This window comes from Orycteropus afer, unplaced genomic scaffold (assembly GCF_000298275.1).
Source record: "Orycteropus afer afer isolate SDZICR_OR568_19922 unplaced genomic scaffold, OryAfe1.0 scaffold00022, whole genome shotgun sequence".
Lineage (NCBI taxonomy): Eukaryota > Metazoa > Chordata > Mammalia > Tubulidentata > Orycteropodidae > Orycteropus > Orycteropus afer.
The window spans coordinates 1,844,475-1,862,138 of record NW_006921609.1 but is presented as its reverse complement, the minus strand read 5'-3'; the positions used below and the strand labels follow the sequence as shown (position 1 = coordinate 1,862,138).

General features: G+C 35.4%; 1 protein-coding gene across 1 annotated transcript in view; it reads right to left on the bottom strand.

Annotated features, from left to right (window-relative positions):
* Positions 1–17,664, bottom strand: part of TMPRSS15 (transmembrane serine protease 15) — a 288,131-nt gene that overhangs the window by 104,652 nt on the left and 165,815 nt on the right. Inside the window, exons 15-17 of the mRNA XM_007934909.1 lie at positions 13,090–13,179; positions 9,803–9,928; positions 3,170–3,310 (exon numbers count right to left, since the gene is read on the bottom strand). Of these exons, the coding sequence (XP_007933100.1) occupies positions 3,170–3,310; positions 9,803–9,928; positions 13,090–13,179 (357 nt within the window). The remainder of the gene's footprint in view (positions 1–3,169; positions 3,311–9,802; positions 9,929–13,089; positions 13,180–17,664) is intronic.

Below are 17,664 nucleotides of genomic sequence, written 5' to 3'. Positions count from 1 at the left end.
GGTCTGTGCAATCCTTCTGCCTAGTCCGCCATCTTGCCCCGCCCACTGATTTATATTTTTCACCCCAAGTTTAGAATATGCATCTACCTTGCAACACTCTTGACTTCCTCATCATTTAGAAGTTCTATAACTACAGTATTTTTTTCCATCTGTTTGCTTTGTAATTGTCCTCATTTCCCAATTGATGTCTCTAGTTATTTCCCAGTTGATGTCTCTAGTTCCCTGTTTATAATCTTCTAAGCTTATTTTCCTTTGGATACTTCCATAGTTGTGTTGGTTTTTGGGTTATGCCATCCTGTGTATTAATGGTCAATTGTTGTTTGCTATATTGATTCTCTGTCCAAAGGAATCCCTTTAGTATCTCTTATAAGGATGGTCTGATTTTAACAAATTCTCTTGCTTTCTGCTTATCTAGAAATGTCCTAATTTCACCATCATATTTGTGGGACAATTTTGCCGGGTATATAACTCTTGGTTGGAAATTTTTCTCCTTCAGGGTTTTATATACATGTTGTATATATATATATATATATATATATATATACACACACACATGTATATATACACCCTTTATAGGTAACTTTTCATTTCTCCCATACTGCTTTCAGGATTCTTTCTTTGTCTTTTGGTTTGATGAATTTGCTGATGATATATCTTGGTGATTTTCTTTTGTGGTCTATCCTGTTTGGGGTTTGTTGGATTTCCTGAATGGATATATTTTAATCTTTCATCATATCAGGGGAGTTCTTTTACAACAAATCTTTGACAATTTTCTCAGTGGTTTTATTTTTCTCTTCCTGTTCTGGAACTCTGATTACATGTAGGTTATTTTTTGTGATGGTATCCCACATGAATCTTAAGCTTTCTTCATTTTGTTTTGATTTTTTTTTTCCTGATTGATCTTTTTCCAAAGAAGCATTCAGGTATTTGTCTTCAATCTCATTAATTCTGTGTTCCATTGATTAGATTCTACTCCTTAGCCTTTTCAATGGGTTATCTATTTCTGAAAATATAGTATTCATCTTCTGGATTTCTACCTGTAGATTTTGTATCATTTCTAATTTTTTGTTTATTTTGTCATTTTGCTCTTGTATTTTGTTCCAAAATTATTCTAGGGTTTTGTCTGTGCTCCTTAATTTTGTCTGTGTTTTCCTCAATCTGTCTCTCAATCCTTTGAAGATACCTAAATATAATTATTTTGAATTCCTTATCAGGGAGTTCCAATGCTGCTTTTTCCTCAGGGATGTTGTTCTGGGACTATATTCTGGTCCTTTTTTTCTATTGCCTTATTTTGCTTTTTTGTGTGCACTGTGATGGTCTCTTGTCTCTGAGATATTGTGACTTTGTTGTATTTATATTTAATTGGTTATTGTATATTGAAATGATTCATCCAATATTTTTATTTTCTTTGTTTTGTTTGGATGTATCTGAGTAAGAAGGGTACTGTGCTCCCGTATTCACTAATTGGCAGCACTTATGGACTCACCAGCTGTCTCTTGGTGGGTGTGATAGAAAATGAAAGTGAGTGCAGACATATCTGCTGTTTGTATAGAGCAGTTAAGGGTGAATCAGGCTTTTATTGTTGGTTGTTTATTGTTGGACAGTTGGAGCAGAAGGATGTTGTGGCCTTCACTCAGTAAGTAGAGTTGCAGGAGGTGTGGGTGTGATTGGGTTGCACAGGCACTGCTGCTGTCTCCCACTCAGTTAGACAAAAACAACAATCAAAAAACCATAAAAAAAGTAAAAGCAAGAGGACAAAAACACACACCACATAGACACACAGGAACAATCACCAAAAAAAAAAAAAGAGGAAAAACAATAAATAAGTGAAAATATTTAAAGAAATACTTTAAAAATCCAAAAAGAAATATGAATAGTAAAAGTGGGAAAATAAAAAAAAAAAAAAAACACACACAGTGTCTGGGGAGAAGGTAATAAGAGAAAATAGAGTAGGAGAATAATGAAAACAATGGGAAAAATGCAAAAAGGAATGAGGAGAAGCACAAGAAACAAATAACTTGGGAAGGGAAGAAGAAATAATAATAATAAAAAGGGCAAAAATAAAGAGTAATATTAAAATAGACTAAAACAAACTAACTAAAAATAATAAAAACCTCTGGGTAGGGCAGGGTTGGGCACCCAGGCTCCGTCAGAACACACAGACTGGGATGGAACTTTCGCTGGCCCTGAAGGTAGTGGGAGCAAGAGATGGTCACACCTCCATTCACCAAGAGGGTGTAGGGTATAAAAGTAACAGGGAGAATATCACATCCCTCCCTCCAGTCCTCAGTGTCTAGTATGTCCTTTCTGTCCCTGGAAAGTGGAGCCTATTTTTAGGTCCCTGGAATCTGAGAGAAAACTGTCATTTTAAATATCCAAAATGGTTGAACCGCTTGTAAACATTCAAAATGGCTGTGCCCTCCAGACAGCCAAAAGTCCACAGCTCAGTTTGTCTCCTTCTTCACTGTTTCCCATTTTATTCACCAGCCACCAATGCAATACTCTCTGTAGTCCCTGCTAGCAAGGCTGATTTTTAGTTTAATTCTTAGGTCCTAACACCACTTGGCAATATCCAAGCTGTCTGTACCATCAGGATCACTGATGGACCACAGCTCCGTATGTCTCCTTCTTCGGTGTTTTCATTCAGGTTCTTCTACTAGTTGGAGTTTACTACTTCTGTATCTTTCCTTTCAAAGCTCAGGGCTCCAGGATTATCTTCTGTATCTGTGTTAATGGGTTCCTGTTTTCTTTGTTGAAGAGGGTCTGTGTACTTTGTCTGCTGATTCTGTCACCTTACTAGAATTCCTTCCCTGTGGCTTTTTGAAAAAGTTCTTATCAAGGGGAGTATGACAGCATCAAGTCCATCACTTTAAACATTAAGCACAGTCCTCAAAATGAACAAAATTTACAACATGTAACAAAAAAAGTTATGACTCTATGTACAAAGAAGAGGAGTGTACAATCTGTTGAAAAACATTGAATTTTTACTTTAAACAAATTTATGTGATTTTTTTTTGAAAGAAAGTTAGAAAATCTTCCTTAAGATGAAGAAGAATGAAAACTTTAGAATGCAAACACTGAAATCTTCATTTTGGCCTTGAAATCCTATGTACTCTTATAGTTTCTCTCCAAAAGTTAACATGTAATGGGTGATCCTGAGTGTTCTTACCTGAAATACCCAAGTGATAGCCAGTAGTGAAGTTTGCTTTAAAGCCCCCTCTTGCCACCAGATCATCAGTGATGAAAAGCACAGTCATTCTGTTGGTGTTAGAGAATACATCCTTTAGGGGACCAGGTCCTGAGTACACAGCTACTCCAAAAGAAAACAAGAAAATCAGTGAAATGATCTTTTGCATTTAGAAGAAAATATACTTCTTATGTCAATTCCATCTTCTAGTCTTAGGGTTGCATGTAACCTGGCTCATGAAGCAGCCACATGTAAATAACTGTTTATATTATTTTACATTTTGGACCTTTCTTCTAGGAAGACAACTTTAGTATTACTTGAGGCTTCTGCAGCTCAATACTGATGAATTACTCATGATACTAACTGCTGTTGAGTCTGATCCGACTCAGCAACCCCTCCTTGGGTGTCTGAGGCAGTATCACTACAGAAGTAGATTGCCCAATCTTCCTTCTGAGGAGTGGCTAGTGGGTTTCAACTGCCAGACTTCTGGTTAGCAGTCAAATGCCTTAAGCACTATGCCACCAGGGTTAAGCACCACTACTATTTAAGTACCTATTATTGCAAAATAATAATTATTTGCCTTCTTAAAGGAGACCTGTGGCACAATAGTTAAGTGCTTCACTGCTAAGTGAAAGGTTGGAGAATCAAATTTACCCAGCAGCTCTGAGGGAACAAAACTTGGTGATCAGCTTGCATAAAGGTTACAGTCAAGAAAACCATATGCCTGTTCTACTCTGTTATATATCATTACTATGAGTCAGAATTGATATTATGGCATCCAAGAATAATATAAAACAATGAACAATATTCACCCTTAGTAAATATTCCTCTAAATTTATTTGCTCTTTTTTTTGTGAATAAAGAATTAACTTAATCTGAACAAGTTGTTGCTGTTGTTAGATTCCACTGAGTCAGCTCCAACTTAAAGTGAAGGTGTGTACAACAGAATGAAACATTGCCCTATCCTGAACTATTCTCACAATCGTTATTATGCTTGTGCTCATCATTGTAGCCAATGTGTCAATCCATCTCATGAAGGGTCTTTTCACACACCTTAGTCTTCAAAGTGACATCTTTGCTTTTTCACACTTTAGAGTCTTTTGCAGCAGATTTCCCCAGTGCAATATGATGTCTGATCTCTTGACTGCTACTTCCATGAGTGTTGACCATGAATCCAAGTATAATGAATCATTGACAATTTCAATCTTTTCCCCATTTATCATGATGTTGCTCATTGGTCCAATTGTGAGGATTTTGTTTCTCTTTATATTGAGTCGTAATCCATATGGAAGAATGTAGTCTTTGATTTTCATTTGTAAGTGCTTTAACTCTTCTTCACTTTCAGCAAGCAAGATTGTGTCATGGGTATATAACAGGTTGTTAGCAGTTCTTCCTCCAATCTTAATGTCATATTCTTCTTTGTATAGTCTAGCTTCTCAGATTATTTATTTAGCCTAAAGATTGAATAAGTGTGGGAAAGACACAACCCTGATGCACACCCTTCCTGATTTTAAATCATGCAGTATCTCCTTGTTCAAATGACCGCGTCTTGGTCTATGTACAAGTTCCTCATGAGAACAATTAAATGTTCTGGAATTCCCATTCTTTGTGATGTTATCCATAATATGTTATTATCCACACAGTCAAATAACTTTGTATAGTCCATAAAACATAGGTAGACATCTTTCTGGTATTCTTTGCTTTCAGCTAAGATCCATCTGGCATCAACAATGATATCGCTCATTCCATGTTCACTTCTGAATCCAGCTTGCATTTCTGGAAGTTCTCTGTCAATATACAACTGCAACATTTTTTGAATTATTTCAGCAAGATTTTATTTGTGTGAGATATTAATAACATTGTTTGATACTTTGTACACTCTGTGGGATCACCTTTCTTTGAAATGGGCACAAATAAGGATGTTTTCTAGTCAATTGGCCAGGTAGCTCTCTTCTAAATTTCTTGGCATTAACAAGTAAGTGTCTCCAGTGCTGCATCTATTTGTTGAAATATCTCAATGGGTATTCCTGGAGCCATATTTTTTGCCTATTCCTTCAGTGCAGCTGAGACTTCTTTCTTCAACATCATTCGTTCTTGATCATATACTGCCTCCTCAAATAGACATTGACTAATTCTTTTCAATACAGTGACTCGACGGCACATAACAACAACAACAACAACAACAATGACTTCATATTCCTTCCATCTTCTTTTGATACTTCCTGCATCATTCAGTATTTTGCTCTTAGAATCTTTCAATATTGCAACTCAAGGCATGATTGTTTTCTTCAGTTCTTTCGGCCAGAGAAATGCTGAACATTTTTTTCCCTTTTGTTTTTCTAACTCTAGGTTTTTGCACATTTCATTATAATGTTTTGTTTTGTCTTCTCAAGCTGCCCTTTGAAGTCTATTCAGCTCTTTTATTGCAGCATTTCTTCCATTAGTTTTACCTATCCTACGTTGAATGGTAAGTTTCAGAGTCTCTTTGGACATCATTTAGGTCTTTTCTCCTTTCCTTTCTTTTAAATGACTGTTTGTCTTCTTCATATATGGTTCTTGATGTCATCCCAGTACTTGTCTGGGTTTTGGTTTTTGGTGCCCAGTGTGTCACATCTTTAGCTTCAACTTGAACATGCATCTATTCTACGTTCAGTCCTTGGCCTTATTTTGACTGATGATATTGATCTTCTCCATCACCACTTTCCATAGATGTAGTCCAACTGATTTCGGTGTATTCCACCTGGCGAGATCCACATGCATAGCCACTGTTTATTTTGTTGAAAAATGTATTTGTAATGAATAAATCATTAGTATTACAAAATTCTATCAGGTCATCTATGGTGTAATTTCTATCAGCTTAGCATAGACTTCTTCCATCAATACCATTGGCTGTATTCAATACCAAGGCCATATTTTCCGACTTCCAATGATTCTTCTTTTTTTATTCCTTCTACCTTTTGCTTTCCAATCCCCAATAATTATCAATGCATTTAGAGTGCATGTTTGGTCAATTTCAGACTGTATAAGTTGGTAAAGATCTTCAATTTCTTCATCTTTGACTGGTGCATAAATCTGAATATTATGTAGCATTAACTGGTCTTCCTTGTAGGTGTATGGATATTATCTATCAATAACAGCATTGTGCTTCAGGATAGTTCATGAGATTTTCTTTTTGACAATGAATGCAGCATCATTCTTCTTCAATTTGACATTTTCAACATAGTATATAATATGATTGTCTTATTCAAAGTAGCCAATATCAGTGAATTTCAGCTTACTAATACCTAGAATATCAATATTTATACATTCTATGTCATTTTGTGAAAACCTCCAGTTTTCCTAGATTCATACTTCACACATTCTATGTTCTGATTATTAATGCTCTTCTTATTAGCTGTTTCTTCCCATTTGAGTTGCATCCCATCAGCAAATGAAGGTTCTGAAAACATTGCTCCATCCCCATCCTTATGGCTGACTTTATGTTGCAGAGGTATCTCTTCTCCAGTCACATTTTGAGTATCTTGCAAGTTGAGGGAAGCATTTTCTGGCACTATATCAGACTATAATACTTCATGGCTATTCATGAAGTTTTTCTGTAATATATCAGACAATGCTTCACTGCTATTCGTAAAGTTTTCAGTGGCCAGTTTTTTCAGAAGTGGATGACCCTGTACTTCTTCCCAATCTCTCAGCTGGAAGCTCCACTGAAACATGTTTACCAATAGTGACCCTGCTGGTATGTGAAATACTGGTGGCATAGGTTCCAGCCTCACAGCAACATGCAAGCCACCACAGTAGGACAAAGTGACAGAAGAGTGGTGAATCTGAAGAACAGATGAATTGAAAATAGATAATATAAATGTGAATGATGATTTTCAAGTTTTTGCCCATTAATTCTTGGAATTTTTGAGTTTTGTAAAAAATGATACACCCTTCACTTAAATAAATGCATAAATTAATTATAAAATACATTCATCTTTTTAAATGTTTGCACTGTAATTTCTGAAAGCAATGCTGCTTCAAAAGAGCTTCTTGCCTACCCATTTGAAAGCTATGATTTCACGATATCCTTTGGGAATTCTTATTTAATTTTCAAAGATTTATGTAAATATTAAGAGGTAGAATGATGAACATCAAGTTTTTTTATATGATAACATCAAATTTTTTATTTGAAGGAAAATGTAATCTGGTAATGAGAAATTTACTCAAAATATGTTCACAAATGTGCCTATAAAAATCATAGTTCTTGCCAGCCTTCTAGACCTGTTTTCCAGGCAAAGAAGCCCTCTCCCTGGTCCTTGCCCCACTTGTGGGAAGAATCTCAATGAATGAAGGATCTGTAGGCAGGATTGTCCCAGGCAATCCATGAGCAAATGGTGGTGTTCAGCGGTGGCTTGACAAACTCTACCAAGCTCCAATCATATAAGCACACAAGGCTTTATTGAAAGCAAAGTGTGTTTGAGAGGGGAAACAGACCTCTCTCTGTGAGCGGGAAGGGCTGTTAAAAGCAAAGGGCATCTCCAGAAGAGTGGAGATGGGTCTTTCCCAGGGAATGGGAAAGATGCCAAACTGTTTCACTTATTGGTTTTGATACTTCCTGAAAGGGGCATTCTTAAGGCAGGGCACGGCTTCTTATGCCAGGATCCTGTGACCCTGATTAATTGACCAAATCTCACAAGTGGTCAGGAACAGTTGCTGGTGTTAGCTCATTAACCTCCTTAAATATTCTGCAGTCTATGGTCTGCTTAATTTTAATTGGCCAAATCTCACTGGGAGTTGTGAGTGGTTACAGGTGCTAGCTCATTAATATCCTACCTCTTTCCCTTTTCTCCTCCCTTCAGGCCTGCTCCCTGGGCAACCTTCCTGTTTTACTTTCCTGCTTAACTGGCCCACACAAAACTTCTATTGTTTACTCCATTTGTTCTGTATCTGGCCCTCAAACTTTATGGAAGCACAGGAAGTTTCACTCTCGAACTTTTTGGGACGTTTCTGAAGAACCCTATATAAGTGGTAATGGATTGTTCAAGACTGGAGAATCCTCTGTACTACCTTGTCTCTTCATGTGCTGTAGAAGGTTTCTTCTGGAATCTTCAGTTAGTTCATGTGATTGCATCGCCATGGTTAATAGGCCAGATTTTATAAGAAATGGTTAATATGAGTCCAAACCACAGTTAGATAAAACACTTTTCCTCCTAAAGTGCATTATTTCATGTATTCCATTTAGTCCTTCAGCATCTTCATAATTTCATGTATGACTTGCAAAAGCCACTTCTTCCTTAAATATTAATTGCTAGCTAATCAGCATATTAGCTATTACATTTAAGTGATAGTTTATATATATATATACATAGATATGTGTGTATATATATTATAAATACATATATGTGTGTATATAAATATATATCTCATATATATGTGTGTATATATATATATATATGATATAAGGAGCTCCGGTGGCATAGTGCCTAAGGCATTTGACTACTAACCAGAAGGTTGGCAGTTCAAACCCACCAGCCGCTCAATGGAAGGCAGACCAAGCAATCTACTTCCATAAAGATTTACCACCTCAGAAACCCAAAGGGGGTCACTATGAGTTGGAATTGACTCGATGGCAGAGGGCTTATATATATATATTGAATTGCCCCACAGAGTTTTCTTTATGGAAGCACACTATCTCATCTTTCTCCTGCAGGGTGGCTAGTGGGTTTTAACCTCTGACTCTTTTTTTAGCAGCTGAATACTTTAACCACTGTACCATCAAAGCTTCTTTTTAAATATAGTTTTCATGCATTTTCTGATCTAGGCCCCCAAATTCCTTCTTTTAAAGGGTATACTTTTTTTCTGTTTTTATTTAAAAATACTATCAATACACAAATTGATCAAATTAAATCAATTGTGGTCAATTTTTTTTTATCACACTCACATATTTATATAAAAACATATATTATGAGGGATGTAGCATATCCAAGTAATTATAAAATTTAAAGTAAAAATATTTTAAAAAGTATACATATCAAACACATAGTTTTATTAATTTAAAGTAAATAAAAAAACAGATTTAATAGGAATCTGTGGATGTCTGATGTAAAGTAATCAAAGGGAAGTGTCCTCAGCTTGCCTTTAGTTCTTTTTCTCTAAGACTCTCTCTGCTTACTGTTGTTGTTGTTATGTGCCGTCAAGTCGGACCCAACTCATAGCGACCCCCTCCTTGGGTTTCCAAGGCAGTATCACTATGGAAGTAGAGTGCCCCATCTTCCTTCCGAGGAGTGGCTGGTGGGTTTGAACCTCCAGCCTTCTGGTTAGCAGTTAAGTGCCTTAGGCACTATGCTACCAGAGCTCCTGCTTATTGTAGTGGTAGGAAATGATGACTCAAAAGATATTAATCCTAGTTTGTCAAGAAATCTCAAGAATAATCTTTTCTTAAGTCAGCAGTGTAAACATGACCCCACATTGAAACTTCATCTAAAACTCAACATGTTCCCCTACTATTGTAATTTTATTTTGCTGATTTTCAAAACCTGATTACATTTATTGAGAAATGCTTTATTATTCCAAAATCTTAAGGTACACAATCTTCCATTCAGTACAGTATATGAATTGCAAATATTCACTTACCTAAGAGCAAAGAATCATCTCCTCTACCATCTCTGATTTCAACTACATCTGCAATATTTTCTAAATCAAATTCTTGAAAATGGAGTTGTATATTCTTTCCGTTTTGTGCGTTTAAATTCCAAATACCTTAAAAGTAAGAAATAAAAACACTTAGTTTAGAAATCACTCCATTGGATTTTTCCTAAAAGTTTCACTCTGTTGTGTATTTCATATCACTTTTAAGAATATTTTCCATTTCATGAAAAACAATATTTCAAGTTGTTATTTTTTTGAGGAAATATATTAGTTAAATTAGGCATATCAATATAAAATTTTAATTAAATTTGAAACACTTATTTTTAATTGAATTTGTTTTATGTTACATAAATGGAATACTTTAGGAAAAGCTTGCAAATAGTCCTACTCATACGAGACTTTATGAATATCAAAATGCATTAATATTCTAGTTCCATTCATATATTTTTTAAGATCAATTTTTTTTTTTTTTTAATTAGTGGCTAAAATGTGATTTGTAGGGAAAGTAAATTTTCTTTATGTTTTGTTTTTTGCATTTCTATATATTTTGTGCTGGTATCTCATTTGAGAACAAAATAAAGCACAAAATAAAACAAAATTACTATCTTTAACACCAATTTAGCATTACTTCTTCTTTATTAATGATTGAAAAGTTCTTATGGAATAAAATTTTATCTATATAATGATGACTTCTGCATTTTTTGTTTGGGAAGACATAATTATCCTATTATTTATTTGATGTTAGTATCTCAAACCCAACATGTTCTAAACAGAAAACAGGATCATTCATCTCTTTCCCAAACTCACGTCTATTCTTTTCCTTCCTATCAAGTGAACTTATGTCTCTTGAGTTCCATTGACTTCTCAATTTCCATTGCTAATATCTAAATTCAATGCACTGTCATTTCTCATCTCTTAATTGTTGATGCTTATGTCTCATTCCCCTTATCCATGACGCTATAGCCAGATGGAGCCATCTAAAACGCAAGATCGATTTATCACTACCTTCCTGTAAATCATTCAAAGTCTCCCCAGTGCTCTCAGAATAGAGTCTAAACTGCTTAACAAGGTTCAAATCCTCACACATTCAGTTCCACTAGTTAGCATTATTTAATTTTGTGCTTTGGTTGGAAATTCATGGAAAAGTCATTGTCTTCCATCTCTGACCCTTTGCCTGTTGAATAGTTCTTTGTTTCCCTCCATGGTGTCCTCCTTTTACCCTTGTAATAATAGTACCTTGGACATTTTGTGGCAGCTCTGGTAGCATAGTGCCTAAGGCACTTGACTGCTAACCAGAAGGCTGGCAGTTCAAACCCACAAGCTTCTCCTTGGAAAGAAGTTTGAGTGATCTACTTCTGTAGTGATATCACTGGAAACCCAAGGAGGGGTGCTATGAGTTGGAAAAGACTAGAGGGCAGTGAAGTTGGTCTGGATTTGTACTTATTTCAGTGCCTTACAAATAAAAGGTGTTCATTAAATATTTTTGAATAAAGCAATAAGTTTAATAAATTTCTCCACATTGTTGCTTTAAAGTTCCACTGCATTTGGATTTTCTAGATCATTACATGGTATAAATGACCTGTTTAAAAGAGGTCTTCTTTGTAAAATAGAGATGATAATCTCTGTTTCCCTAGACAAGACAGAAGACTAATAGATGTTTATTTTCTCAGATCAGATAGCTCTGGGTAATAGTGACCCTATTTCCTTATGAAAGTAACACCTACTTATCTCTGGATCCTTTGGAGACAGGAAAAATGGGCATGTTTAAAAGTACATTTTTTACTGCCATTGGAGCAGTTCTTTCATTTGCAGTATTTTCCATTTAGATTAGAGGTCCTGACCAGGGGTGGACACAGTAAGAAAAACTCTGCTACCCAACCTAGATATACTGGAGTGGAATCAGTGAGATGGGCTGGAGAACATACAGCCTTTACACAATCCCTGTGCAGCTCTAATGAGCTTCCCTATGAAAGAATATTAACCTAGAGATAGCTTTGGTTCAATTTTAGCAAACTATTTTCTCTAGACCTAGATTTTGTACTGATCCTCCTTATTATTTATTCTACCTCTGTACTGGGAATCTTATCACATTACTCAAGCTGTCTGATTTATTGACTCTAGCCAATATTTGCAAAAAGTGTTGATATTACAATTGACTTTTAGTTTTTATACTTGCCACTGACTTTTTTCTATGGAATTGCAAGTTCATAATACACACACTAGACTTATGCATGCACAAGGTGAGTAACAAGAGAATAGCATTTGGCTCTTTCTATTACTGGTTCTATTCTAGTTTTCAAACTGAAAGTTTTACTAGTCACATTTTAAGGAATTCCTGTGAGAAATAGCTAAAATAATGTATAATAAGAGCTAGAATATTGTCCATAACATAAATGGTAAAAAAAAAAAAAAAAAGTTAGGAATTATTATTGTTATCATTATAGTAAGTAATCCCATAGATTAGGTGGCTGTATCCATGTTTGAAGGAGCTCTGGTAGTGTAGTGCCTAAGGCACTTGACTGCTAACCAGAAGGCTGGCAGTTCAAACTCACCAGCCACTCCTCAGAAGGAAGGTTGGGCAATCTACTTCCATAGTGATACCGCCTCCGAAACCCAAGGAGGGGTTGCTAAGAGTCGGGTCCAACTCGACGTCACATAACTACAACAACAACAGCATCCATGTTTGAACAATGATGTCACTTTGAAGATTAAGGTGCTCCTGACCTAAACCACCATATTTTCAAAAGCCTCGTATGCATGTGATAGTTGAAAAATGAATAAGAAAGACCACAAGAAGAATTGATACTATTTAGTTATGGTTAGCTAAGATTATTGAATGTACCCTGGACTACTAGAAGAATTAACAAATCAGTCTTGGCTGAAGTACAGCCAGAATGTTCTTTAGAGGCAAGAATGGCCAGTCTTTGCCTCTCAATACTATGGTCACGTTGTCAGACTAGACCATTCCCTGGAGAAGGACATCATGCTTGGGAAGGTAGAAGGTCAGAAAAAAAGGGGAAGACCCTCAATGAAATGGATTGACACAGTGGCTGCAACGTTGAGTCAAGCATAGCAACAATTGTGAGGATGGTGCAAGACTGGGTAGCAATGCTTTGTTCTGTTGTACATAAGGTCACTATGAATTACAACCAACTCAATGGCATCTAACAACATCCATGTTTGAAAAATTTGAATTCATTTTGGTGTCACAGGGGATATATAACAGTAACATGGGCATTTGTTACTCATAACCTGGAAAAGAAATAACTCACAGAAAGCTTGATTAGGATAGTTATTTGGAAAGTTCATAGAATTGAATGTTGTATTTGGCTCCCACAATTCATAAGGTCCTCCACAGTCTGCTGAAAAGGAAAACAGAGAAAAATTGTTAGTAATCCAATATTTATTTCAAAGAGATAACATTATATACTGGCAAATTTCTAATTGAATTTATTGGAATGCTACTTCTAACAGATATTTTTTTGTAGTTTACTACATGTAAATTAAGATGAAAAGAATAAAGATAACCTAATTTGAAGAATATAGAAATTTGAAATAAAAATTCCTCTATTGTTCAGGAGATGATACTCAAATTATTTACCTCAATCAGTTAAGAATAAGATTATAGACACTATAATTATGTCTCTACCTCTATGTGAGTGATCTCAGTCATACCATATTCTTTAATCACTCTTTTACAGATTATGTGCCTTATTTATTAAGGAGCTTTGATGGCATAACCAGTAGGATATTTAGTTACTAACCAGAAGGGTGAAGGTTTGAACCCAACAGCTGCTCCACGGGAGGAAGATGAATCAATGTGCTGTAAAGATTTACAGCCTTGGAAACCAAAGGGAGCCTCTATGAACTGGTATCAACTTTTTAGCAGTAGGTTTGGTTTTTTGGTTTATCTTATGTATTTATATACTTTGGAATTCATATGCATCTTCCAAATTTGCACATAACAGACTTATATTTAAGATTTATGATGCATATGATGGAACGAAAGGAGCAGTTGTCTTACTCAGGTGTGGTGTCATTACCAATTTATGCTATCTATAAGGAGAATGAGCATGGTTTGTTTTATAAAATCTCCTGGTTTGTCCAGTTTCAGATGAACTCTTACAGCTTAGCAAGAATATTGAAACTTACAAAACCATATGGCTTACAAAGTGCTTCCATGTAATAAAATGAGAGTGTGTCAGAGATGGTAGATTAAAATAGTACTGAGATATTTAATATTTCTGAGACTTTCTGTGTGTGTGTGTGTGTGTGTGTATATATATATATATATATATATGATATATTAGTGTATTTTAATTCAAATAACATGCACATTATATCTTTTTTTGCAAACCACACAAACCCCTTACATGTTAGTTTCTTATGTGAGCTACACACATTACATGTGTGTGCACATTATTTGTGTGGGGATGTTATATGCAAAAAATACAGTGTGTATGTTTAAATTGTATATTTATTTATTTTATATTAGGGATTTCCTCAGTAGTTGTAGTGATCAGAGATACTTTAAATGAAGGTCTTACACATTACCTGTACAGAGAGGGCATTTTCAAAATATCTATGTGGAATAGTTTATTATTATTATTATTTTCATTTAAAATGGACAACCTAAGGTTTGGAGATATTCTATAACTTGCTTAGGGTACACATCTACTTAATATCAGAATCAAGGCTTCATTCCAGTTAATCTCAAGCTTATCCCACCCAATGTTACTGTCTCATACTGAATTATTTCTATGACTCATTTCCAAAATCTAATCCAACTCATAGGCATGGTTTAGTTTGAGTCCCAACAAGTGGAAATTGATAGGTGCGTAACCAAGAGAAGGAAGGCAGAAGAGAATACATACTAAATCACTACTAACTCAGGTCACTGATTATTGTCTCTAGACAGAAGAAAGCCATATACATGAGATACTAAGGAAAGCATATGAACCAAAGAAATAAGGCCACATGGGGAATAAGGACAAGTTCATCACTGAAAAAAAAAAAGTGAGAGAACTGCTCAATGTATGCTCCCACAGCAGCTGTTCATCAGAGACTGATGCTCACCTTGATTATCTAACTGATCATTTTGCAAAGATTCATTAAGAAGAAATTCCCACAATCCTCCTCCTCCCCACATAACTGATTTAATTTTAATAAATTTTAGCCACCATGAAATGCTGTCTGTATTTCTCAATGAGGTTAATGGGGAAGGGTAATTTGAAGGACAGAAATACGAAAACCACAAACCAAACTCACTGTCCTCAAGTCAGATCCAACTCACTGAGACCCCTCCTTGGGTTTCCGAGGTGGTATCATTACAGAACTTGATTGCCTAATCTTCCTTCTGAGGAGTGGCTGGTGGACTTTAACTGCCAGCCTTCTGGTTAGCAGTCAAGGCCTTAGGCACTATGCCACAAGCAGAAGGCTACCTCTTCTTATTGCATCAATTGATTATGGCTAGTGTGGCCAGCGGTGCTTTTGTTTGTTTTATTAAAAATATTCTAATTTTCCCTTCAAGAAATAATGTTTTTTTGCATAATAGTATATAAAAATATTGCTGTATGTCTTACTTTGATGAGTAATGACTGAGGTCTTAAACCTTCATAAGTGAACATCTAAGATGCAACTATTGGTTTCTCTTTGTCTAGAGTAAAGAAGATTGGAGAAAATCAAAGATGTATGGAAATAATTAATACAAAGGACTAATGGATCATGAAAACCTCAGCCTATATGACCTGAGACCAGAAGGACTAGCTGGTGCCTGACTACCAATGCCCACAACTAGAAAAGGGATCAAAATTGGAGATCCTGTATAGAGTGGGAGAAAAAATGTGGAAAAAATTTGGGAAAAAAAAATTTATAAAGAAGAGCAGGTTTACTGGTCAGGTAGAGACTGGTGGACCAGAATCACCCTTCAGGCCTGGAACTGAACTTACTCCCATGGCTTAACTCTCAGGCAAACAACAGATAAGTCTGTGAGCCTTGTAATATATATAACTATATATATATAACTCACCAGGGGAATGTAATTCTTAAAACAATCAACCATGGGACATCAGAAGGGCAGCATTTGCACACGAAAAAGGTAGGGAAGTAATAATGCCTATATAGGCAAGAAGGACACAAACTAAGGGTAACCACAAGGAGGAAGTAGGAGGAGAGCTGTTACAAAGCAGGGAAAGTAATCAGTGTCACAAAACAACATGTGTATGAACTGTTGAATGTAAAACAATTCTGATTTGTAAAATTTCATCCAAATCACAAAAAATTATATATTAAAAAAAATAAGTAGGAAGAATTTCTACATCACTTACTACTCCTAATATACCTACATGACATAATTGCCTACATTTTAACAAGTGCATTGCATTTTCCCATAAATGAACAATTAACATTATGTTAATATATAAATATGAGCAGTTGGATTTATTTAACACATAACCAGAACTCAAATGTTTTCCTGTATAATTGTTAAGGTTATTGAGGCAAGCAGTTTACTTGACACTTCTCCAGTACACAAATGTCTTGGAAAATTCATTTCTTTAAAAAACTTAAGAAGTACTTTTTGAAAAGCATTTCAAATATAATTTCATATGAAATTACTGACCAGTAAGAGCTCTCTGATCTTTGGAATGGTTAAAATGTATCAGTTATACTCTGGATATAAATGACTGGAAGAAAATGGCAAAAGCACTTTAAGCCATTTTAAATATGATGACACACTTTATTTTAATGGTGGCTGTTGCTATACAGGAGACATTGTACGCGCATCTTAATAGAGAAGCCAAAGACTCATGAAATATAATTCTGGATATCACAGTCATACTGTGTCATTAGATAAACTGTCCTCACCCAGAGAGCAAGACTTAAATAGTCTGTTATAGAGAACGCTATTCATTTACAGTTGTTAAATTCTTTCATTTTTCTCTTTCTTGTTGCTGTTTTCAAAAAGATTTATATTCTAATTTCTTAGTATGTCAGTAGGAATTTTCACTACATACAATATGTAAAAACATGCAGTATATTGGCATGGATAGATATTTTGCTACAACCATGATATTTTTAAATGAATGCTTAAACCTCTGCTATGAGGTATGGGTCAGTTTGAGGCATTTACCGTGGTTGGAAAACAGGAGAGCCCAGCTTTTACTAAAAATAAAAAATAAAGAAAAAAAAATAACAAAAAAAACTAACTCACAGCCATGGAATAGATTCTGACTCATCGAGACCCCCACTTGAGTTTCCCAAGTGGTAAATCTTTAGAGAAGTAGATTGCCTCGTCTTCCTTCTGCTGAGTGGCTGGTGGGTGTGAACTGCCAACCTCCTAGTTAGCAATCAAAAAGCCTTAGACTCTGCACCACCAGAATTCCTTTTACTGAAAATAAGAGGGTTCAAATAAAAGATAATTAGGATAAAAGAAAAAGGCACTTGTGGCACTGTGGTTAAGGCATTGGGCTGCTAACCAAAAAGTCAGCCGTTCAAACCTACTAGCTGCTCCAAAGGAGAAAGATGACACAGTCTGCTTCCATAAAGATTTATAGCCTTGGACACTCTATGAGTCAGAATTGACTTGATGCAGTAGGTTATGAAAAAGCAAGTAATGATGGGCTACTAAGACTTCAAATTTAAGAATACAGTAAATATATATTTTTGATTGGTATCATTACATGAGGGAAATATAGCTGTAACTTGAGAAATAACATCTCACATTAATGATGTTTGAATATGTTTAAAGTGGACAATTTTCAAAATCATCAATCATTTTTGATGATCCTAGTAATTGAGCTCTGGTAGCATAGTGGCTAAGGCACTTGACTGCTAACCAGAAGGCTGGC